Genomic DNA, 25163 nt, shown 5'->3' on the forward strand with positions numbered 1-25163 from the left:
TTAAATGCTGGATTATTTATATACTGTATATACTGTATGCTTGATGCATCTCAGTTAAGAACGAAGAAGTGGCAACCCCCAGACGGCTTTTTTTTAGTGCTCAGCGCAACCAATATTAGTGGCCATGGAGGAAGAATAAAGAGGGCAGGTACCTGCAATATAAGACCAGGTTCAAAACCTACTGTTTGCAAAACAATTAACATATAAAAGTAGGGATGTCGCGATCACATATTTTTGTACCTTAGTCCGAGTCACCTGATTTTGAGAATCTGCCGATACCAAGATACCAAAAAAAAAAAAAAACCCAAAAAAACGTTTTAAACATGTTACTGTCCCACCATGCCACCATCATAATGTAAATTATTTTTAAACAAGAATAACGTAGAAAAATGCTTGTCTTTATTAAATGCTTCATTGAGTGAGTCCACTCAAATCTGCTCACGCTGCTGAGAACAGCCGCTTACTTACACACACACACAATGAGTTGCCACAACACACTACCGCTAGTGTTTAACAAGCTATACGATGATTGACGCATTTGCCGCCTTTGAAGGTAGCACTCCCAAGCTTCTCTGGCAAGATCAAAGCTTCAACGCCTGTCAATCATCATTAACTTTAACAAGCAAACTCCAATGCACAGGTGACCAAGAAAAGCAGCAGTAGGGAGAGTGAGAGGCTGTCCGAGAATGAAGCAGAAAACAAAAATATATTTTTTAAATTAAAACCCGATCCTTTTCAGCCGATTATGATCCTCTGATTTCTGATTACGTGAACGGATCGGGACATTCCTATCTAAAAGTGATTCAATCAAATAAAAATAACATAGATAACACACTTCATTCAGGGCACACTCCCGTCTATAACTATCTTATGCATGATGCAGTGAAAAATATCGGAAAATGACTTAATGCCTCTTTAAAGAAAATAAATATTAGGGGAATCTTAACCCATTCACTTCCTTTTACGGGAGTAGAAGTCCAATCCGTTTTGCCTGGGAGGGCTGATAGAGATCATTCACTGCAAGCCTCAATAGTCAAAATGAAATGGACATACCGACATCACCGCTAATGGCAGCCAATGAGTTAAAAAGGATGACAGGTACCGCTGTGATTGGTGGTGAATGGCAGCATACAAGTTAAAATGGTAAATGGAATTATACTTGTATCGCACCTTTCCAGCTTCAAGGCCTTCAAAGCACTTTACACTACATCCCCATCCACCTACTGGTGACACAGCACCAGGAGAAACACGGGGTTCAGTATCTTGCTCATACTACTTAGACAAGTTCATCAGTGCGGAGAATCGAACAACTACTCTACGACTGAGCCATGCCAGTTAATATTGAAATGCCCCGTGAGCTATATTAAAGCACACAGTGGGCTATATATACACCATACTCTGCGAATCCCTGGTCTCGTGTGTTTCAATGAGTTGCCCATAAAGCTATGCGTGTCAATGAGGTCATACAGTTTATTTCAGCCAAAACATTTCTGTCAAAAACATCTTTAAAGTCAAACAAAACACATCGCTCTCAGAATAAAGGATGAACTCATGTCACATTTCCAAAACAAGAAACCAAATTGTACCAAATATGAACACCCAGGAGCGGAATATGTTCAGCCTTAGAGGTTCCACTATATTTCATTTCACACACAGACCGCTAGTGTTGTCAGTCCACACCTGTGGCTAGGTGGCACAAAACTCACAGAAAACACATTGCTATAGCTGTCATTCCCCCCGCAGTGAAAAGAGCAATATTAGAAGATGAAATGTTAAACCACTGTTAAAGCAAACATTACTGAGGGGGTTCAACAATGAGCTCATCTTTGGCATGTTCTGCTTAGGGACAATGCTGAATGAAGAGCAAAACACGGACAGCCATCCCCTGTGGTACATTTCTGGAAATGGAACAAAACACTGACATTACGTCAGGAACTAAAGAGAATGACAATCTGCATCCAACACAAAGACAGGTTGAGCCTGTTCATGTGAACAGAAACCTACAAATTCTTGCATTGCGTATATATTTCAACTGGTGGCCAGTGTTTCTAATGTCAATGTCTATGAGACATTTAGTTTTGTTGCATTCTCTCATTCCTAATTAAATGTGAGGTTGGTTACGTTGCAAGTTGTGTGGCCGACTCACCCGATCTGTCTGTTGGTGGATGGAGCCTGAGTGATGACGGAGCTGGACTGGGGAGATGGTAAAGCCTGCTGGATCACTATGCTGGTATCGTGGTTGCCCAATCTTGAGTGGGCTTGCTGGTGTTGGCCACCCTGACTGTGCAGAGCAATGTTCTGAAATGCAGAGTTAGGATTTTTTAGCACAGAATTTTAACACACTTTGACACTTTTTCTGATAGCAGCCTTCGGAACGTTTTCCAGGCATGCTGTCCGAACTTTCAAACCCCGGTCATGGGCATTTGAGACAATTCTATCACACAGAAAGCAGCTTCTATGCAGTTGCTTCGTTTTCTGAATTTACCGGGACAATAGATTCCTTTTCTGCAACTCAGTAAGATGTTGTCTTCGTCAATTCAACACAAACAATTTGAATTGCATCACGCTACCGATTGCCTCATTGTGGAAACCATGAGTTCTACCGGAATGAAAGAATCCACTTTTGAATGACTAGAGGTGTTTCCTTGTTACATTTACGCCTGCATGTAATCTGTTAAAGTTAGTGAACATGAAATATAGCACTTCAAGATTTCTGAGAAAAGATTATAATCTTAGCGAATCACTTGCAATGCTAATCTGTTAGAGTGACACCAAAATTTAGAGCTCATATTTTGGATTGGTTGATTGGGGCTGACAATAAATTACTGTATTAACAAATTCCTAAATCTAGCCATAGAAAACTACTAGAGTACATTAACAATTTTTTAAATCAAACGATTGTTGATGATAGCAATTAATCCTATTTAAGTTGCAATTTCTTAATAATCACTCTGTCGTATATACAGTGGGGCAAATAAGTATTTAGTCAACCACTAATTGTGCAAGTTCTCCCACTTGAAACTATTAGAGAGGCCTGTAATTGTCAACATGGTTAAACCTCAACCATGAGAGACAGAATGTGGAAAAAAAAAAAAAACTGAAAATCACATTGTTTGATTTTTAAATAATTTATTTGAAAATCATGGTGGAAAATAAGTATTTGGTCAATACCAAAAGTTCATATCAATACTTTGCTATGTACCCTTTGATGGCAATAACGGAGGCCAAACGTTTTCTGTAACTCTTCACAAGCTTTTCACACACTGTTGCTGGTATTTTGGCCCATTCCTCCATGCAGATCTCCTCTAGAGCAGTGATGTTTTGGGGCTGTCGTTGGGCAACACGGACTTTCAACTCCCTCCACAGATTTTTTATGGGGTTGAGATCTGGAGACTGGCTAGGCCACTCCAGGACCTTGAAATGCTTCTTACGAAGCCACTCACTCCTTTGTTTCCCTGGCTGTATGTTTGGTATCATTGTCATGCTGAAAGACCCAGCCATGTCTCATCTTCAATGCCCTTGCTGAAGGAAGGAGATTTTCACTCAAAATCTCTCGATACATGGCCCCATTCGTTCTTTCCTTTACACAGATAAGTCATCCTGGTCCCTTTGCAGAAAAATGGCACCAAAGCATGATGTTTCCACCCCCATGCTTCACAGTGGGTATGGTGCAATTCAGTATTCTTTTTCCTCCAAACAAGAGAACCTGTGTTTCTACCAAAAAGTTCTATTTTGGTTTCATCTCACCATAAAACATTCTCCCAATCCTCTTCTGGATCATCCAAATGCTCTCTAGCGAACCGCAGACTGGCCTGGACGTGTACTTTCTTCAGCAGGGGGACACGTCTGGCAGTGCAGGATTTGAGTCTTTGGCGGCGCATTGTGTTACTGATAGTAGCCTTTGTTACTGTGGTCCCAGCTCTCTGTAGGTCATTCACTAGGTGCCCCCGTGTGGTTCTGGGATTTTTGCTCCCCGTTCTTGTTATCATTTCTACGCCACGGGGTGAGGAAGGAGTTGAAAGTCTGTGTTACCCAACGACAGCCCCAAAACATCACTGCTCAAGAGGAGATCTGCAAGTAGGAATGGGCCAAAATACCAGCAACAGTGTGTGAAAAGCTTGTGAAGAGTTACAGAAAACGTTTGGCCTCCGTTATTGCCAACAAAGGGTACATAACAAAGTAATGAGATGAATTTTTGGTATAGACCAAATACTTATTTCCCACCATGATTTGCAAATAAATTCATTAAAAATCAAACAATGTGATTTTCTGGGGGTTTTTCCACATTCTGTCTCTCATGGTTGAGGTTTACCCATGTTGACAATTACAGGCCTCTCTAATATTATCAAGTGGGAGAACTTGCACAATTAGTGCTTGACTAAATACTTATTTGCTCCACTGTAATTATTGGATGATATGATTTTTTATTATTTATGGGTTCTTTGAACATACACTATATTTTGTGTACAGGATTTACAGAGAAGTAGTTTTCATTCAAAGGCCAATTCTTTCAATGCTATCAGTTCTGTGCATTTTGCTTGCTGGGACACCAGGCCCCGACTAAACTGGCACAGCCTCCCATCATAAAGAATACAGAGTAGGGAGGCTAGACAGGGTCCACCCGGGCAGAGACGAAATCCAGAGTCAAAACACTTAGACAACATGCTTATATACAACGTGCACCACACATTTTTCCAGACAGGCAGATTAGATAAGAAATCCGTCTCGCTATGATTTGACAAGTAGCAACACATCGACTTCGTCTGCCAAATCTACATAGCATACTGTCTGAAGATATTTTTATTTTTAACGTGAAAAAGAATCTCCCTAAACATGTGCAGTATTGTCAGCTTCGAGAAAGATGGAGGACTTCCTTCCGAGACTGGAGTATTATTTGAAGTTACAGGTGGAAACTCTATCTCTCATCTCCTCAATTGGAGTGGATGACAAATGTGCACCTGCTACCCAGGTCTGTCAATATCAATGAAAGATTGGGTGTTTAAAATCGAACACACACATAACAAAATTGCACCCGAAAAGGTGAAAGTAGAATGCTGTTTATGGATTTGAAAAATTATTTTGTTACAATATGAAAGTGTATTATGTGTGGAGGAAGCAGTGAACTCCGGTCAACAATGAACCATCATTTATCAATGCCAGACTGCTTACAAAGGTTAAAATCTTAAATTTAAAGGGAGAAAGATTTTTTTTTTGTTCATTTATCCTATCCCAAACACTTTTAGAGTGTTTTAACTTTAAATTAAGTAAAATAAAGAATGTCAAAAAGTAAAATCTATTTATTTTATTTTTTTTAAATATAGAGAGATCATTCTACTTTTAATGTTTGCAAATGTTTGATTTACTAAGGAACATTTCCCCCACCAACGAATGATGGTAGAATCCTCTGCCTGCCCATTTTATTTTAGAATACACGCAGGAAAAAAAAAAACACGCAATGAATTTAATATTTGGTAAGTAGTGTAGCTGTAAAATAATATCCTAAAGAAGCCACTACAACATAAGTGCCTTTAGCAGAACACATACTTTAAGTACAGACAACCATTTAGCCACGTAAGGATAGAAGTAGTGCAAAGGTCCTGTGCAAGTGATAGATTTGTCCAACTATATGAGGTAACCTGAAGTGCAGTACTGTGGTATAGAGACAATAATGCAACTGATTTAGTTGTTACGCAATATAACATGACAGTAGTGTTACATATGTCATTCTAGAAGAATGAGGAAGAAGCTTACTAATATATGAGCTTTGACCACAAATGAATTCAAAAGAATTTACTTTCTCTTTTTGTTTAAGTCATAATGCTTCCTCAGAATCGACTGACAAGGGCACTTTTACTTCAACAGTTTAGCTCAGAAATTTAGATGATTGAGGACACTGTGCTTATTAGGAATTTGGACCTGAAATAATAGCAGAAATGTTTCTGTACCCTTCCCCAGATGTCTACAGTCATTTCCTTATGACTTCATGTTACGTTTTTGCTTTGACACAGACTGTCATCTGCAGGATCTTGTATAGACAGGTGTGTGTCTTTTCAAATCATGTCCAATCAACTGAATTTACCACCGGTGGACTCCAATTAGGCTGTAGAGATATTTCATGGATGATCTGTAAAAACAGGAGGCACCTGAGCTCAATTTTTAGATTATGGCAAAAGCTGTGTATACTTTGTATGGGTGTATGTTTCTAATACCGGTGCACAAGAATGTGACAGAGAGAGTTAAATTTCCAATGAGTTGTTAGTTTGTAGCAAGCAGTTTTCTGAGATCACAGCTCATGTGATAATAGTAAAACGTATGAAGTAAAGATAGTTCATTGACAATATTCCGAAAACTGCATCGCTTCTTAGCTCTGGTTTTGTGTATGTAACAAGAGCGTAGGTTTGCATAGGGATGGTAGGGACATAACACTAGCAACTTTTCATGATGCGCAAATTGCAGCAGGGCCGAGAACAAAAAGTGCTATTTGACATGTGGCAAAATGGATTTTTCCATGTGGCATTTTTTTGGTCATGTGGGAAAAAAAATATTTTGCCATGTGGCATTTTTTTTTTGCTATGTGGCGAAAACGATTTTGCCATGTGGCATTTTTTTGCCATGTGGCAAAATGTATTTTGACATGTGTTTTTTTTTTTGGTAAGTGGCAAAATGGATTTCGGTTTGCAGCATTTTTGGGGGTGTGTGTGACATTTTTTTGGCGGTACATGGCATTTTTGCTTGCCATGCAAGTCCATGCCATTTGCGGCTATACACGTTCAAATTTTCCATTAATATTAAATGGCAGAAAAACGTGTGGCTCTGATTTTTGACCATACACTTACCATTACAGCGCATTGACATTTAACTGGCATCCAAATAGGGCTATGCCATTGACGGCTGTGAACGTCCAAATTTTCCATTCATATTAAATGGCAGAAAAACGTGTGGCTGTGATTTTTGATTATACATTTACCATTAGAGCACATTGACATTCAACTGGCACCAAAGTAAGGCTATGCCATTGACGACTATGCTAGACTTTGAATTTGATTGATTTTAGGTCGCTAGCGGCTTTGGTTTTGAAAATGCACATCCAAATTTCCCATTCATTTTAAACCAAAATCCATTTTGCCACATACCCCCCCAAAAAAATGCCACATGGCAAAATCCATTTTGCCACATGGCAAAAAGAAAATGCCACATGGCAGAAAAAATGCCACATGGCAAAATCCATTTTGCCACATGGCAAATACCACTTTTGGTTCTCGCTGTCTCTCATAAATTGTCCCCATCCACTTTTGGGTAACTTTATTTGTATTATATAATGCGTTCAGTTATATATGCCATTTAGATTGTATTCCTATATGTTGTATGAATAGAATTGACCCTACCATTATTAAGTGAATTATTTTCATTATGGTTAGACTTACATTTACCATTTCTTACTTGCAGAATGTGCTGGTTCATTTTCTCCCCTCAAACGCATGTTTGATTGGCTGATGACCTGCATTTTTTGTTATAATTTACTGAATTTATTTTCTACATTATTTATTTCAAAATATTTTTATTTGGATCCTATGCAGACATTTTTTTTTACATAGCCATACATTAATCATAGTCGCAGTAAAAAAAAATAAAAAAAAACATTTTTCACTGAGTTTAGCTGTGCTTGTGGACAAAAGCAGTAATGTTTTATCTTACTTTTTTTTTTCTTTTTTTTTTTTTAAATACCTCGACTAAGAAGTTTTTTCAGTTATATTTATTTATTTAGAGAGATAATGTTGAGTGGCCGTAAAACAAATGTTTATTTTTTGCATTCTTGGATAGTTAGATTAGCATATATTAGATTAAATTAGTTATATTATTAACACGTGTGTATTTATTGTGAATGTTATTATAATCTCTCTTGCTAATAAGAGTTATTCTGAAGTTTTCAAAAAGGTTTCTTTAGTTTTTGAAAACACAGGTTTGAATCGAACCGTGTATCACCTGAACCAATACACACTAAATTTTGTATAAGTTAATACAGATTTATTTTGCATTGATCATTCAGCCTATCAATTAATTAGGTTCATATTCGTGAGAAATGTAGCCCTGACCCTTTTTCACCCAATCTGTTAGTTTTTTTTTAATGTCCCGGCCCCAGCAAAAAGTGTACATACAGGTTATGCTGGTATATATCGTCCTTACTAATGTTGAAACCAAACCTACGTCCTTGGTATGTAACGGATGTCGCATAGTGTTCACAGCAAAGCAATCTGGCACAAAAATCGCAGTTATTTCTTATGATTATTACGTTGCAAATTATCGTTCTCTTGATCGCTGATAGATAAAAGCTGCTCCGCAAATGGATACGATCTTGGCTGAGTTGCAGGCACAGTGTTAGTGCTCACAGTTAGCAACTCCATGTTAAGGATTTTGCGTAGCTTCCAGAAGTGGAAAATTAAATAATTGAAGTTAAAATTATTTTTTGTACAAAGAGTTATTTGTGATGTTAAACTTAAGATTGGATTGACAATTTTGATTTTAAGGCCAACGTGAGAAAAATAATTGTTTTTAAATAGTTTTAAATTCAAGAAAAATACATGTTGTGTTTTAGATGTTTTAATATATACAAAAATACTTTATTTTCAAGCAAATTGATGCTACCACAGATGTCGTGACATGCAGTATGACACGATGCATAAAATCCCTTACGGTATTTTCGCAAGGCCAAATCAGGAAAGAATTACTCTGTTTTTTCTGTTTTTAAAAAGGTGAATATTTTCCTCGGATCAACATAAATGCATGCATGTGGCTCTTTTAAGTCTTTTAAGTCAGAAAATATTAAAAGATTTACTGGAACAGATTTTCCATGTCTCATTTTTCTGTGTCCAAAGTAGCAGCTAAAAAGTAGAAATAGCTCTGAAGTTATCTTTTGTATATCTGGCATTAACACTTCCTCGGGAAAAAATATTTTTGCCCTCAGAAATACAGTATTTAAAAAAAAATATGATAACAATTTTCTTTACAATTGCTCCAGGATTAGAAAAATACTTTAAAGTGATTGATTTTTCCCTCTCTTTTTAAAAATCTGTTTGCATTTTTTATGTTGTCATTGTGGCCACCTGTGAAAAATTTGGAAAGGAAAAAAAATCGGATTACAGCATTAAAACATAAGATGTGGAACAAGGAAATCACTATGTAAACTTTCAAAATGAACTAATTGTGCTATTCTGACGGTAACACTTTGAAGCAAACTAAACTGTGCTGCCTCGAGTGGAGATCTGACATGACTGATGGCCTCACTAGAAAGGAAGTCATCAGCACCTGACCCCACCTCTGACAAAGAGATTGTGGCTTCAGGTTCACCTGTTTTAACCCAAGGCTTCTATTCCTGCAGTACCTGTTTGGAGTCCTCTTCTTCCTGGGCCTTGCAAAACTCCTGCTCAATTGAGCAGTCAAGCTCACTAAACAGTCCCACCTCCTCGCAGTTCTTTAAGAAGCGTGTTGGCGTTGGCGTCTGATCTGCAGATCAATGAACAAGTGGCAGCATTATTATCGTCCGTATTGAATATATGTATGGCGGAAAACACAGACAAGGCTGAAAAAGCAGTTTCTGCTCTTGCACCCCTCTTTGAAATAAACTGCTGTATTTTAAGCCAAAAGAACTGTTGTGTTTGATAGACAATATGTCTATATGGTGCCATAGCAGTTTAATGGCGCATTAAGCAACCGAACAATTTTTAATTTGTCCGTTTTACCCTGGAGACCCCCGTTTACTGACACCGAGCAACCGCTTTTGTTTCAACCCAGCCATAAAAAGAATGTCAGTAATTTTTATTCGAAATGTCTATCATTTTTAGCTTAGAATCGTTGATGTCTAATATTTAGTTTAAAAAAATGACTTTCTAAAATTATTCACTCGCATATTTTAAACTTTTAAACAAATTACGTCATAATGGAAAAAAATAGTGTCTGAAAATAGGTCACGGATATGTATCTCGTAACATTCGCTTAATATTTTTTCGTATTTTTTTTGTTACTGTTGCATTTTCCCCGATATTTTAGATGATAAATATTCGATCCAAACAAAGAAAAACTGAAAGAAAAAAACTTTTAAAAGGGTAAATATTTGAAAAAGAAAATATTGACCAATCCTTGATGTCTGCGATTTCTGCATTGCGACCCTTGTTATATTACCGTGTTTCACCCATAAAATCCCCAAAAAGTTCGGCTGTGGCCATTCACAGTTGTGTCTTGACACTCGGTGAGACATGCTACACTGAGTTTTTGGATCCAAACAAGGTAAGTGCGCAATGATATCTCTTTACAATCATGGTGTCTTTAATTATGCTCTCTCATGCTCTCACCTCGAGTTAGGGCTTAGACGTTTCTTCTTCTTCTTTTTTTTTTTTTTTTTTTTTTTTTTTTTTTTAAACCCTGTTCAAAATGTATCCCCCTTTAAACCCTGTTCAAAATGTACCCCCCCCCCCAAAAAAAAATTAAGATTTTAAGCTTTCCAATTATGTATCACACATGCGTAAAGGGCAATTTTGTCTCAGAGTGGAACTTCAAGTCACCTGAGTGTTTTACACCATATATATTTTGAGGACTGTGTATTTTTCCCCGGTAGTTGAGTTCTTCTATTGCCAAAATGTCATTAATTGGGGAAAAAGGGATCACAGGGGCATGTTACATGTGTAGCATTCACATTATTGCTTGAAAAACAAAAGGTGCATTACTAATGTTGGTAATGGTGATGGTAATGTTGTTGCTATTATCTTCCAGAAAAGATGACAACTTTTCAATTCGATGGGGCAGGAGAGACGCGTCTGTTGACAGCACCAACGCAGCTGATAAAGTACAGATTTCACCTGCCATGCAGGGTCTCATTTGTTGAGCTCACTCAAAACCTGTGGTATTCAACTTGGCTTTGTGGGGGGTGCGCACAGATCAGGTTTCAGACAGTTGTGGGCGATTTTGGGATCAGGGTTGTTTCAAAGACTAAAAGCATAGCTCGGTCTGTTTATCTACTTTCAGGAGACCATGGCTTGGTTTACGCTGACTGGCATGCTGACCTATGAACCCTACATAATTTTTTTTTGGTCCGGCATATTCGTTTTTTTTTTTTTTTCTTTCTTTCTTTTGGAGGTTAAAAGTGCTAGAGAAAAAATGAGAGTACCGGCATTTAGCTGCTGATAAGACCTATGAGTAAATGATTTTGCAAGGGAATGAATCAATGAAGTACACGTTAAAAAAAAAATTCACAGAGCTCTTGAATGTTTCTAATTTGTGAGGCTCAAAGGAAGACATTAATTTAACGAATTTCTTGTGAAAATCATAGACTTCACCATCAGTTGACAAGACAGCTCCCAAGGAGGCAGGAGTGTCCAAAGAGTGATTTGGTCGAGGATTCAAGGTAATTATTATTTAAAATAGCCCCATGCATGCACTTTGAAACGTTGTGGGAAAAAAGGTTTACGTAAAATAAATGATAACTGTCTGGGGTTTTTTTTGCTTTTAACCGGGAATTTAGACTGTTTTATGTTCATATCTATTGAAATTCAGGGATGTATGCATTTATTTACAAGAATTTTGAACTTGCATCCATATCCCCCCCCCCCCCCCCCCCCAAAAAAAATCGCCATTTACATGTTTTATTTAATGTAACATTTCAATCTAAATAAGACGAGGGCCAGATCGCCGGCAAGACGTGCCTCCGTGCTCAGGCAATAGTAACTTCAGAATTCGACCTAAATAAGTTGTGATTGTATACAGAAAAATGCAAATTTTGCTTTTATTGAGTAGAATTAAGATGATTCTGCATGCTTTCCTCAAGTATTAAATTCCTGATGTGAAAATTGAGTGATTTGTTAGCTGTTGAAAACTTGCACTAAATAAAAAATATATATAAGTTGCTATTTTGGGCAAAAACCTATATATGTTAAATATTGCTATTGACCCTGAAAATATGGGTGGTTATCTCTGCGTTTGGTGATTTTTGTGCATTATAAAATTTGAGAATTTTATAGCCATTTTAAGTTTCGTTATACTTGTATAATAAATAATTACCAGTAATTGCGACTTTATTAGGGAACGTGAATTTTTTTAATGTTGTTGCCTATATAGACTCATATATGCCTAAGAGAGGTGCCTGTTCCGGTTTTAGGTCACTAGCGGCTTTGGTTTTGAAAATATTTGAATTGTAAGTTTTTGAAAATGGGCCCCATACGGTCGGCCCCGAGGCCCGTGTCCCATCAACTGATAGTGAAGTGTACGGTGAAAATATTGCAATTTGGAGTTGTAACCAGAGTGATAAAAGCAAGAGCTGGTTTTCCTTTTTGCATAACAAGATTAGGAGAATGAGGAAATCAAGCCCATGCATAACCATTTTTTTTTGGTCCTTCTCAAACAGTTTAAAACTCAATTTAATGGATAGAGGAATAAAGGATTTGCGATTTAACATCTGCCAGAAAGGGTGCTATCATTTTGAAACTCCAAAAACTTTATTTAAAAGTAAATTTCAAATATGTTTTATCTTTAACAAGTCACATTCATAACTGCCTTCTTTATAAATAAGCATGTCATGTTTCTCAAACACCTGAGCAAAATACCAACTGTAATGCAGGCCGAATGCAATTCAATAATGAGGATTTTCTCAGTCGTATGCAGGGGTGAAAGTGGCTAGAATTTCTTGCCAGAACTCCCTAACATAAAGTTCGGCACGGAGCCCTTTTTTTGGGGGAGACGGGGGGGCTTTAACCTCCTAAAACCACCTAAATGCTAAAACTTGCCTGGCACGGCCGGAGTTTTCTTCCTGTGTTTTTCAAACACTGAGAGAATAGTCTGGGACCCAGCCCATTAACGGCCTCTCGAGCAAGTACAAAATCAATCGACAAATCAGATTACTTTATTTGCGAGACGTGTTCTTAACGAGCAACGTCACTCTTCCGCGTCGGAAGTCATCTCCACAGCAACACAGATGGCGAACAGGAGAGCCGAGAATGTGTTCCAATCCACGGTAAAATCAGTTTTAAATTACCCAAAACACATCAACACAAGTCATTGACAACACTCTATCTCGCGCAAGCCATGTTGAATAAAGTCCGCTCTCCTCGTATGTTTACTTCCGCGCACAAGTCCCTCGTCCCGCCCGTCGCTGATTGGTCCACTCCGCTGTCTGTTTGCTGTGGCTTGTCGGCCCTGGAAATTTTATCTGCTTAATGGTTGCAAGACTCAATAGCTGGAACAGCGGTCAGTCTGGAGTACCAGGCTATGCTAAAACTGCTTTTGGCACAGTTATAAATATAATACACTATTTGAAAAACAGTTTTCACAGTGGTTTGCACGTTCCCCTCACAGTTCTGAGATCAACGGTTCAATCTCGGGCTTCGGCCTTCCAGTGTGGAGTTTGCATATTCTCACCATGCCTGCATGGGTTTTCTCCTGGTACTCCCACAAACATGCATGTAGGCTGATCAAACACTCTAAATTGTCCCTAGGTATGACTGTGCGTGCCTCCTTGTGCCCTGCCATTGGCTGGCAGCCGATTCAGGATGTACCCCGTATACTGCCCATAGTTAGCTGAGATTGGCTCCAGCGCCCCTGTGACCTTTGTAAGGATAAGCGGCTCAGAAAATGGATGAATGAATTTGAAGGTTTCACACATGCATTAGGCTGCTGCATTACACTGGAACAAGCCATAAATGAGAAACTGATTTTCATTTAAAAAATTTATTTACAAAATTCTAATTATTATATTTCCGCAAATCTAAAAGCGAAACATCAATTTTAACTATTCAAGAACATAGGATGTACTTTAAAATTAAAGATAATATAAACACTGACATTTTTTTAATCATAAAGATATTAGTAACGTACATAAAAAAGTACAAATGACATTATGCACAGTGAAATTGAATATATTTTGAAGACACAAACATTGACTTTTTTTTAATTATAAGGAAATAAATATGTAACCTTACATAAATGAACAAAAATAAGTTCAAAGTGCACATTAAAATGGAAGGTGTTCTGAACCACCAAAATAAAATAAAATAAACCTCATTCAGCTGTTTCCTTTCTCTTAAAGATCTGATCAAATTTCCGTTGCATTGCCCCTTTAATTCAACCAGCTTTTTCCCTCCTCTATTTGTTGTTCCAAAAAAAGGTGCTTTTGAACCAATCACAGCTAACTAGCCATGCTGATTTTTTTATTTTATTTATTTATTTTTTATTTTATCTTTATTTTATCAGGCAGTCTCATTGGGATTAATATCTGTTTTACAAGAGAGGCCTGAGTACAAAGAAACATTCACAAATATCAAACAACACAAAATACACTAACGGAAACTGTTACAATAATCAGTAAAAACATCAGACAAAAGAGATTTAAAATCACCAAGATGAATGATTGACTGAAGTTTAAGAGTAGTTTGCAATTCATTCCATTTAAGAGGAGCATAGTAGCTAAAGCCAGTTCTGCCAACATTAGTGCGAGTGAATGGAACGTTTAGGGTTAAGTAGTTGGATGATCGTGTTATGTAGTTACTGGATTTGAATGACAGGAGAGATGTGAGGTAGTTCGGAAGTTTGCACAGTAAAGCCGTATAGATGAATAACATGATATGGATATTTCTTCTTGATTGTAGTGAGGACCAACCAACGTTTTGATAAAGTGTACAATGATAGACCAGGTTTAACTGTTGAAGAGTTGATGGAGCTGCATGACAGTACAGGATGTCCCCATAATCAAGTACAGAAAGAAAAGAAGATAATATAATGTTTTTCGGTTAGAAGTTGACAGGCAGCCTTTGATTCTATACAGGAAGCTAAGTTTAAATTTAAGTTTACGGATTAGATGATGAATATGAGTTTTGAATGATAAGTTACTGTCAATCCAAATTCCTAAGTATTTGTATGAATCAGTGAGAGTAATTTGAGTACCATTTAGGGATTTGATTCCGGGTAAGTCATTGTCAGTCATGGTGGAAGTGGAGAGAACCATGTATTTAGTTTTTTCAGCATTTAAAACTAATCTGTGATTATGAAGAGATATTTGTAGGCTATCAAAAGCAGTCTGTAAATGACTCAGAGCTAGCGATGGGGAAGAACCGGGCGCATATAGAATACAATCATCAGCATAAAAGTGGACATTACAATATTGATTAGGAAGAAAAATATTATTAATGTATAACGTAAAAAGGATCACATGATCACATGTCAGTATGTCAGCCAATTGAACGGACAGCAGAGTATGCATGTGCACTCACTGTGAGTGACGGGATCTGTCGTTCACTTGAGGAAACGAATCATTTCCAGTTCGTTCAGTAAAAAGACTCAAACAAATCGTTCAACGAATCGTTTGCCCCCCTCATCACCCTCCCCGCCCAAATGAATCGTTCGGTTAGTGAACGGTTAGCTTCGCAGTATAACTGAACGGGAAGTGACATTGCTTGGTCCCTCCCTCTTTTGCACACAGGCTCTTCATTGACCGCTCGTCGTAGTTTCAGAAATGAGTGACAGACGATTTCATTCTTTCCCAGCCTCGTCTCCCTCCCGCTGCTGCAAAAGCGAGGGAGAACTCCCGCGTCGTCTGTCGTATTTCTATGGGATCAAAGTCATGGCTTGTGCTTGCATCTCGATTTAGGACACTGTTAAACATTTTCCTTTTGTGGATTTGGACTTGGGGGCACACGGACTTTATTTAGTATGATCTTGATCACATATACAATGCTGCTGCTACCAGCCAACGCGGCATGCTTGCTGTCACGAAAATAAAAATAAATCAAAAGTTTATGTTCTAAATATGGAACGACCAACACATCATATTTACCTCACGCTTTGTTGTGTTTTTGTTTTTATGCTCATCACTGTTAATTATGGTAAGTATTGTTAAAACTAAAGTAAATAGCTAGTTGGCAAATGTGTTGCGTGAAATGAAAACAATACTACATTTTGATATTAGACAGTTTCATTGCAAATCACTGGTATTAATAAATAAAATAATCCGGTCAGCTCCCCTGTCATCCCCTCATCTCAGATCGTCAAATGCTGACGAGAAATAATTGCTTGCTCTTTACGATGTCGCCTTTCTACTCTCATTAGTCTGTGAAGAAAAATGTAGACATCTTGCGACATCTCCCGTGCCCGCGTGCGTTGTTTTTGGGTGCTTGAGTAGCACATGATGGACGGATGGACAGACATAATTTGTCAAGACAACCACACCCAACACGCTCTGACACGAAAAAAATCAATAAAACACTCGGAAAAAATTGACATGTATATACAGTTTCATTGCTAATCAGTATTATGATGATCATACTAAATATTCTTTTTTCTGTGCACATATTAGGTAAATATCGCTGCCATGATGCCTCCATACAATGACAGTTCTCTCCCCCCTGCACTACCGTCACGCGACCGCTGCTCAGCTTTTGCTTGCCTCGTAGCTACCCACGAAAGTGTTTTAAACTACTGTAAATTTGATAGTATGTCGCCATATGTAGTCCCGAGTCTGTTGAGAAAAGTAGTACACTAAACCATGCTCGCTAGGTTTGTATGGTGTTTTTGTCTGTTTGAGCAGCATATTAAGCTCCACATTAACAAATATGTGACAAAGTCATTTCCTTTCATTTTTTGACTCATTCACCGCATGACTGGAAAGTCAAGTTAGCAACAAGCTCAGTCAGGAGCCGGACGACCGAGTAAGGGAACGTGAAGTGACATAACTCAGTCTTGCCCCCTGCGTGCACGCCTGCTGCTTTTTGGCCACATGTGGAAGTGAGTGACAGACGCCCTGATTCTGTTTCCGCTCCCTCCCCTGCCCGCGATGAGGCTGGCGTCTGATTGGTCGTTTGTGATGTCAGAAGACGCTGCTGCTTGCTCAACGCCCTCCCACGCATCTAACAAGCCCCAACTTCATAGAACAAATCAGTGCAGAAGGTGATTAGTTCGGTCTCGTTCACCCAAACAATTCGTTCAAAAAGAACGAATCTTTCACGACCGATACAAAACTAGTATGTGCAGGGCGACGCGACTTGTCAGATAGAGAGAGACTCTGCGAAGAACTACGTAGAATAAATGAATAATACATATCAGTGTAAACGGATGACGCTAAACAAGCTCTTTATTAGGCTTGTTGTTAACACCTGTGTATGTAAATCTGATGTCAGTAGATTGTTCTTATTGGAGATACATGTGTGGCAGCGTGGCAGGGTTTTTTTTTTTAACATGGGGTTTTGACAGTTGCCGTCATATTTTTGGGATCAAAGCATCGTATGCCGGATCGGCGTTCCCCCATCGTATTTCATGGGGGAACGCCGATCCGGCGCGTTTGGCCCACTTTCACCCCTGGTTATATGTCAGCAAGACACTATGTGTGTCACAAGGCACGTGGGAAGATTACAGGCAAGTTGCAACTCACCTGATAACAAGTTGTCATTCTTTATAGAAGGAAACTTAAGGGTCATTTCATGTTTGTGTCGATGTATCATCAGATGGTCTTCTGTAGGGAATCGCTGTCACACAAAAAAATTGTATTAAAAACATACATCAAACTCATTTAAAACATGCTTTATGGAATACGGTTAACAATATCAACGTTGTTAAAGAAGAAAAGATACAGAAGATTTTTTTTTACAGCTGTTTTTCTTTTCCCCCTTGATATGACAGGCAGTAACCTCTTCAAGTGACCTTTATGTCTTCTTCGTATTACACAGATGAACACACATTCGTACATGCTGAACATGTGTTATTTTGTCTTGACACACTTACCTGAGAACAGCCAGGAGCGTTACAAACATACGGCCTTTCCGGGTCTGAGTTCATCACAACTTCTCATTAAACTAGAAAAAGCAGCAAAAAAATGAAAATCAAGAGAGGAAGTGAGTGACGCAGGTTTTCACAGCAGCAAAGTGGAGGGAAAAAATACACTCATTGTGTGGCATAAAATTATATTGCACCTGTAGCAGCTGCAAGGTAATTTCAGTAATAAAAGACGTCTGCTCACATTTCACTTTAAATTACATTAATGTAATGGGCTGTGGTTTTCAAGGACTGAAAATGATGGATTTAGCAAAGTTGCCTCTTGGGACACCTGACAAACAAAGCTCGTACAGAATTTGGAGGAAGCCCACAGCTGCTGGCTTAAAGGTTACCAGAAAATTGTTTTCACCTCAATTGTTTCTGTAATTTGCCAATTAGTGGAAATGAGGCAAATTGGTTAAGACACTTAAATAATACACTTGAATCTCATTTTGGATTGGAGGATTATATCTTCAAGTTCCATCATAAAGCAGTCATTTCACTGTCAAATTCACTTAATCAGGTTTTACGACAGTAAGAACTTGAACGGCGAACAGCACAGCATAAGAAATATCCCCCCCCCCCCTAAAATTTTGGACAGACTGCTAATGTTAGTCGCTAACGTTAGACAGCAACAAACTAGCTTCATTTCAGCTTTGTCACGTTTTCATAGGTAGAGTGTTGTAGTTATTATTAGGGCTGTCAAACGATTAAAGTTTTTAATCGAGTTAATCACAGCTTAAAAATTAATTAATCGTAATTAGTCGCAATTCAAACCATCTCTAAAATATGCCATATTTTCCTGTCAATTATTGTTGGAATGGAAAGATTAGACACAAGACGGACATATACATTCAACATACTGTACATAAGTGCTGTATTTGTTCATCAAAACAATAAATCCACAAGATGGCATTAACATTATTAACATTCTTTCTGTTAAAGTGATCCACGGACAGAAAGACTTGTAGTTCTTAAAAGATAAATGTGAGTCCAAGTTATAGTAATTTTTATATTAAAACCCTTCTTAATGTTTTCGTTTTAAATAAATTTGTAAAATTTTCAATCAAAAAGTAAACTAATAGCTCGCCATTGTTGACGTCGCCGAGCGGTGAGGTCACAGCCGTTCTTCCACAGTGTCTTTAACTACGTAAGGTAGAGATTTAAATACACCACAAGGTGTCAATGGTGAGTTTTAAATTAATTAGAGATCTAGCCAAGGCAAAGTCTGAGTAAGTTTTATGTGTATTTTGCATAGCTATTTTGACTGGGAATGCCAGTTCTCTTTGCATTAAGCGCTTTTCTTTTTGTGAACATTATTCTTTTGAGAGATAGGAATATTATTTTTATTGTGCTTTCACTAAATAATACTGTTGCGACTTAACTGTTCTTCCCAAATGCATGATGGGAAGTTGGGCAACCATGACTGTCAGTGGTGGCTGTAAATGGTATATGTTCTGCGTTGTGTTCTGCACAGCGTGTTAAGAAAAAAGATCATCTCCTGACATTCTTCCCCACGTCGCTCGCCACATTAGTTATGTTTGTTGTGACAGAGTTGCCGAAGCTTATGCCAATGAAAGGCGCGGTCTAATAAACGCCTGTGTCCACTCCCATTTCTCTGCCTTTTATCTCTAAATGTGCAAAAACAGTGTCATTGTAATCTGTTTGAGGCATTACATGAGCGGGTCATTCCGTGCATGCATTAAATGTGTCAAATATTTCAAAGACATTAATTTAAAAAATTAATTACCGCCCGTTTACGGGATAAATTTGACAGCACTAGTTATTTTACATTCAAGGTTTCATTTTTGATTGAATTGAAGAGTGTTTGACTTTTTTTTTTTTTTTTACATCTTGGAGAACCAGTAAAGGGAATTCAATGAGCAATCAGAAGTATGTAGCACTCATTGTGGTTAGCATTAGTGCTGCAACGATTAATCGATTACATTGAGTGATTCGATTAGAAAAAAGCTTCGATCAAATTTTGCTGCTTCGAGTATTCGTTTAATTCGAGTGGCGTTGTAATGGTTTATTTTGAATGTGTTTGCATTTACAGTGATACCTCTACAGTACATACGAAGTTAATTCATTCCAGGACCTTGTTTGTAAGTCGAAATGGTCGTATGCCAAGCAGGAATTTCCCATAAGAATACATTATAATTCCATTAATTCGTTCCACAGCCCAAAAACCTACACTAAATCCTTAATAAATACTGCTGGTACAATTACAAATGGCAATTACACATAGAAAAAAAATTGATAACAAATAAAAATCGGAATAATTATATAATAATATTAATAATTCATGTAATAATGTAAAGAATCGGGTTATAATGTGGCTGACGTTTTCTGCTGTACTTGAACGCACCGCGTGGCTGACGTGACTGAGAGAGGGAGGGGTGTGGTTGAGAGTTTACTTTCACTTTTAATGTTTTGTTGAGAACACCGTCAACTGCGGCGGACAGTGGGCGTTTTGTGTTTGACAAGTTCTGAAATAATTTATAAAAACCTGACGAAGCTGGTGATTTCTTTGGCGATGTTACAATAATAATTGCCACCTTAACTTATAAAGACTGGCGAACGGTGGTCGGAGGAGGACCGTGGAGATCGTAGACATTCTACTGCTGTATTGTTGAGCCAGTTCATGGATGCACACCCCACGCTCATATTTTTCTATCATTTTCATCTTCATTTCAATGGTAAGCGTCACGTTTTTCCTTGTTTCACCACCTGTACCAATATTTTTTAAACTTGTGTTGATTTCTCTCACAAGAAAATCTGCCGTGCGTCCGTCTGCGGTGCTATCATGTCGTCGTATTTGTCGGATGTAGCGACAAACGGTGAGTCAAATTTTATGTCGGATGTCAAAAATATCGTGTGTCGAAGTTATCGCCTGTCGAGGTACCACTGCAGTTTTATTCATTTGGGTGGATACACTGCCCTCTACTGGCAAAAGTGAGTATGGCATTATTCATTTAACGTAGCTGAATCCAGCTGCCCTCTGTTAAAACCAACAACAGGTAAGTTTTTGTTTGAGCTAATGTTTATGCATTCGTAATTTAGTTCATACGTGTATTTATATTTATTTGATTTATATTTTTTGGTGGGAATATGTGTTTGAACGTTTTATTAAGAGCATTGTAAAACAAAAAAACAAAAAAAACGTTAGCACTTCATAGCATTTAAGCTAGCGGACTTTTGCTATGCAAGTTAGCCAATTGTTCTCCACATTTTATTTTTAAACCATTTGAGGCTAAGCTCAGGTATTTTAATTTATTTTTAAATTAAAGTGGAATTCTGCAGTTTGAAGAAACACTCTGGGGATTTTATTTTGAATTCACATTTAATGTTCTTTGGAAATTGCAATCTTAGCAAGCTCATGTTTTACATCTCTTAAGATTTATTAACGCATTAAATTTTCCTAATCCGATTATTTGATTATTTGAACTGACTAGTTGATAGATTAATCCATTACTAAAATAATCGATAGCGGCAGCCCTAATTAGCATTAAAATATTTATTGCCATTTCAGTTTTCCAGAATATGGAGGCCTGGCTATGGGCATCACTGAGTCCCCCCACCCCTCATTTAGAGACACACTGAAGCACCGAGGTAGAATCGGGGAACTTTAATGCCTCGCCCAAGGGAACACTCTCTCCAACCCTGCCATTTTCTTTGACTGTAGGGAATTCAAAATGAAGACAGTAAAAATAGGTTTTATTATTTTTGCCAGGATCAACCCAAAAGCAATGACCTGGTATCATGCCGCATTTTGGCAATAATTTTATATATATATAAAAAAAAGAGGACTCAAAGAATCTACAGTACAATATAGCACATTTCCGAAAAATGCGTGTGATACAAGCTTCCATTAAGAAATATTTTGGCCATAAATCCCCACAAAGAATTATAGGTCTACAAGTTATATGACTCGCTCATCCCTCTTTTCACTTATAGTAATTGGAATGTAGACATGGCAACAACACACAGTGTACATTCTGAATTGATCTAAAAATGCATTCATGGTAGAGCATTGGAGGGGAAAAAACACATCAAAACATTTTAACGACTTCTCAAGATCGGTCCAAGGCCGGATATGTGGCGGTTTAAAGACTCTGAGGCCCAAGTGCGTTTAGCAAAATACAACCTTGACTCGGTGTTGCAAATGCAAAACTACAAGCAGGGTTTGACTACCTGCCTCAATTGCAGAGTCTAGCGTTTTATCTAACACTCAAACTTGTTGACAAGATGAGATCTACTTGTAACTCAAGGACAGTTGGCGTATAAACTATGATAGTAGAAATAGATTCTTAAAGTAGAGAGCACCCTAAAAGAGCATGAGTAGCTCAGCTGGTAAAGCATCAGACTTTTTTATGAGGGTCCAGAGTTCGAGTCCCTGCTCAGGTGCAGAGGCTCTGATCATTATTTAGTGCTTCAAGAACATTTGAAACCCAAAGTGTATGTGAAGCACTAACCTATCCAACACATCAGAAGGCAGTTTTCCCATACATCTCACAAATGCAAGAACTTCAATGCACTTTGAAAGGCCTAAAAATGCTTTCTACTTAAGGAAAACAACAGAAATTTCTTTGCGATCTCAGCACACGCATAACTGCTTTCTAGCCTTGTGGTTGCCTTTTGTGGATTTTTAAAAAGTAGAGTCAGCATGTATTCTTTATTCCGCTGCAAGTCACGTTTCTTTTTATGTCCTGCCTGGATAGTCATTGCCAGCTTTTCAGTCAGTGTTAATGTAATTGTTGGATAGCCTTAATTGTATAATTTTAACATGTTTTTGCAACAAGTTGGTTTTACTGGGAACTAAAATGATGTACTTTGGAGTCATTTCCAAACAATTTAAGCAATGTTCCGCATTTCATATAGTACAATATAGTATATCTTGAATTAGTTTTTAAGTATTCATATTTTTCGAGAGTCAAAACAGAAATATGGTTCCATGACAATTGCATAAGTCAGTATGAACCATGTCACATGTAAGTCGCGAGCCTTAGCTGCTGTGGGTGTAACAGAGTTATTATGGATATGTGTGATTCCACTTGTTCACATTAGAAGGCACAATAGCGCCCCCAAAAGGTTGATTGTAAATAGCTGGGCGCGCCGCAGATGGCGCCAGTTGTATTTTGTCATCAGCAAAGGTTAGTTGGATAGCATTGCTAAGTTGCTATTAGCTTAGCGCCAAAGAGCTAACCATTTTCAATTATTCTTTAGCACGTTATGGCGAGGCCTTTGAGACTGACCAGCTCGCATCGTGTGCATGTGTTGTGCAGAGGCAGACAATAAAAAGTCAAACCCATCCGGGTCACGGCACCATTGTAAACCATGTGTCAGTGCGGGTTCGCGTCCCAGCCTAGTCAGAGGTGGGAGCAGAACGCTGGGCGGCGCTGACACACCAGTTACACGGGCAAGTTAAGTCGAGTCACGAGGTTATGTCGAGTCAAGTCTAGTCGAGTTTCGAGGTCGAGTTGAGCAGGGTCAAAGCTTGTAAAGACAAGTTGTGTCAGGTCAAAACGTTGTCAAGTCAATTCGAGTCACAGGTTAGTCAAGGCCTTCGCCAGTGTTCCCCAGACCACTCACAAAGCAGTTAGATGAATCTTTGAGGGGAAACCTTACTGTAAGTCAAAGTAAAAAAAACAACAAACAACTTTAGTATAGTCTGCATGGAAATAAACCAGCATGAAGGTGTTCCAAGGAGATCACTGGCATATAAGAAGCAATCTACAATCCAATTTTAGAGTCAGCTTGTCGAATCTCGCGTCATTGTCTCACGAGTCAAGTTGAGTCGAGTCTCCAAATATTGCCTGTTCCAGTGAGACCTTAAATGGCCTAAAATTACCTAATTGCCTGGCATTGACTGCCACTGACAGCCATAGACGTTCAATACGTTTGAAGTGGAATGGATTGGACGTCTACTAGTGATAAACTAATTCCAATTCACACTAGAAGCTTGTTTTTCTGTTAATTAGTTGTTTGTAGAATATCCTAGAGTGATTTCCTGACCAATGTATCGATAATCGTTGTATCGCCATATCGTCAGATCATTGTTATCATGAGCTTTGTATCGCAAATCGTATCATATCGTGAGGTACCAAGAGGTTCCCACTCCTAGTACTACGTTATCAATATATGTCAAAAACACAAGAAACATGATTTTAAAAAAATAATAATAAAAAAAAAAACCTTGACTAAATTAACTGCAATTTTGCTGCATCTCTTAACTAAGAAAAATACTTTACAAGGAGTGGTGGATTGACGTCTGATGACTGAGCCTGATTAATTCTTCCTTATTGCACACAATATCTGTCACTTATTCCACACAACACATTTATGATTATTTTACCTTGGGGCAAGTTGAAGTGGGCACCAAATGTAAATTACTTAAATGTGTCTTTTTCAGGGCTACAGACTTATTTCCTCAAGCACAGTCAAAACACTCAAATATTGTGTTATGCTAAGCAGTGCTGTTTTCCAAACAAGCTGTGCTTCATTGGAAAGCCTGCAGAACAGGGTCTGGACAGGGTCTCTTTGTCAGGGACCAACGAGGTCCTGCTCTCTCTTGCTGTCACCAGGTTGCTGTGGGCGCCTGAAAACCCAGCTGGTCCCCTTTGACACAACAAACAAAATATGAACCTAAGCTGGTCACAAAATGACAATTTTCATGCGTTTTTCCATTGTTACTTGTTCAGTTTCTGTGTTCTGCTTAGACACATTCCCGTGGCAACTGACTCAAAAATTAATTAAAAAAGAAAAATATTAACAATGTAAAGTAAAAATATGCCAATCGTTTCTTCACCTCATTTACCAAGAAATTCAAACCATATGGGACAAAAAAAAGTGTAATGATTTATTTTTTAAATGACCCAATCACTTTCACACTTCTCATAATCAGTGCTAAATGTCCTTTCCTCAGAGGGGCCACTTGGCTCTAATTTGATAGAGATGTTCGAGTTTAGCAAAGGCTATTTTGTTACGCTTTACATTAACTATAACCTGATGTGTGCGCATGGGAAGGATTAAGGTTGCGGAGTTCAATTTCATGAAGAAATACGGGAATGAATTCTCCAGGTTGAGTGCATATTTGAATTTCAACAGCACATCAAGGGAATGAGTGGCGATGGTGCAAAGGCATACGGGGTTAAAGCAAGCGAAAACATGCACAGCAATTCAAACCTCCTGCCCCCCACTGCCTAGGCCTTTGACAGCGCAGGTTCAAGGTGGGATCACGACAATCCCTGAGGCGGGGAACATGGTCCAGCTAGACAATATCTGTGCACAACCTCCAGCTCTTTGACTAAACATGAAACAAGAGCACAAGTGTACACCTCAATTAAAAAAAAGAAAGGGAAAAAAAAGAAAACGTTGGGAAA

The 25163-nt window shown here is 38.2% G+C and overlaps 1 protein-coding gene across 3 annotated transcripts in view; it reads right to left on the reverse strand.

Annotated features, from left to right (window-relative positions):
- Positions 1-25163, reverse strand: part of creb5b (cAMP responsive element binding protein 5b) — a 143478-nt gene that overhangs the window by 80729 nt on the left and 37586 nt on the right. For all 3 annotated transcript variants that reach the window (XM_057833406.1, XM_057833405.1, XM_057833404.1), the window contains 4 exons: positions 17752-17822; positions 17402-17495; positions 9380-9501; positions 2147-2298 (listed from right to left, as the gene is read on the reverse strand). In XM_057833406.1, the coding sequence (XP_057689389.1) occupies positions 2147-2298; positions 9380-9501; positions 17402-17495; positions 17752-17805 (422 nt within the window). In that variant the 5' untranslated portion in view covers positions 17806-17822. The remainder of the gene's footprint in view (positions 1-2146; positions 2299-9379; positions 9502-17401; positions 17496-17751; positions 17823-25163) is intronic.

The sequence above is a fragment of the Corythoichthys intestinalis genome, chromosome 4, assembly GCF_030265065.1.
Source record: "Corythoichthys intestinalis isolate RoL2023-P3 chromosome 4, ASM3026506v1, whole genome shotgun sequence".
NCBI classification, from domain to species: Eukaryota; Metazoa; Chordata; class Actinopteri; order Syngnathiformes; family Syngnathidae; genus Corythoichthys; species Corythoichthys intestinalis.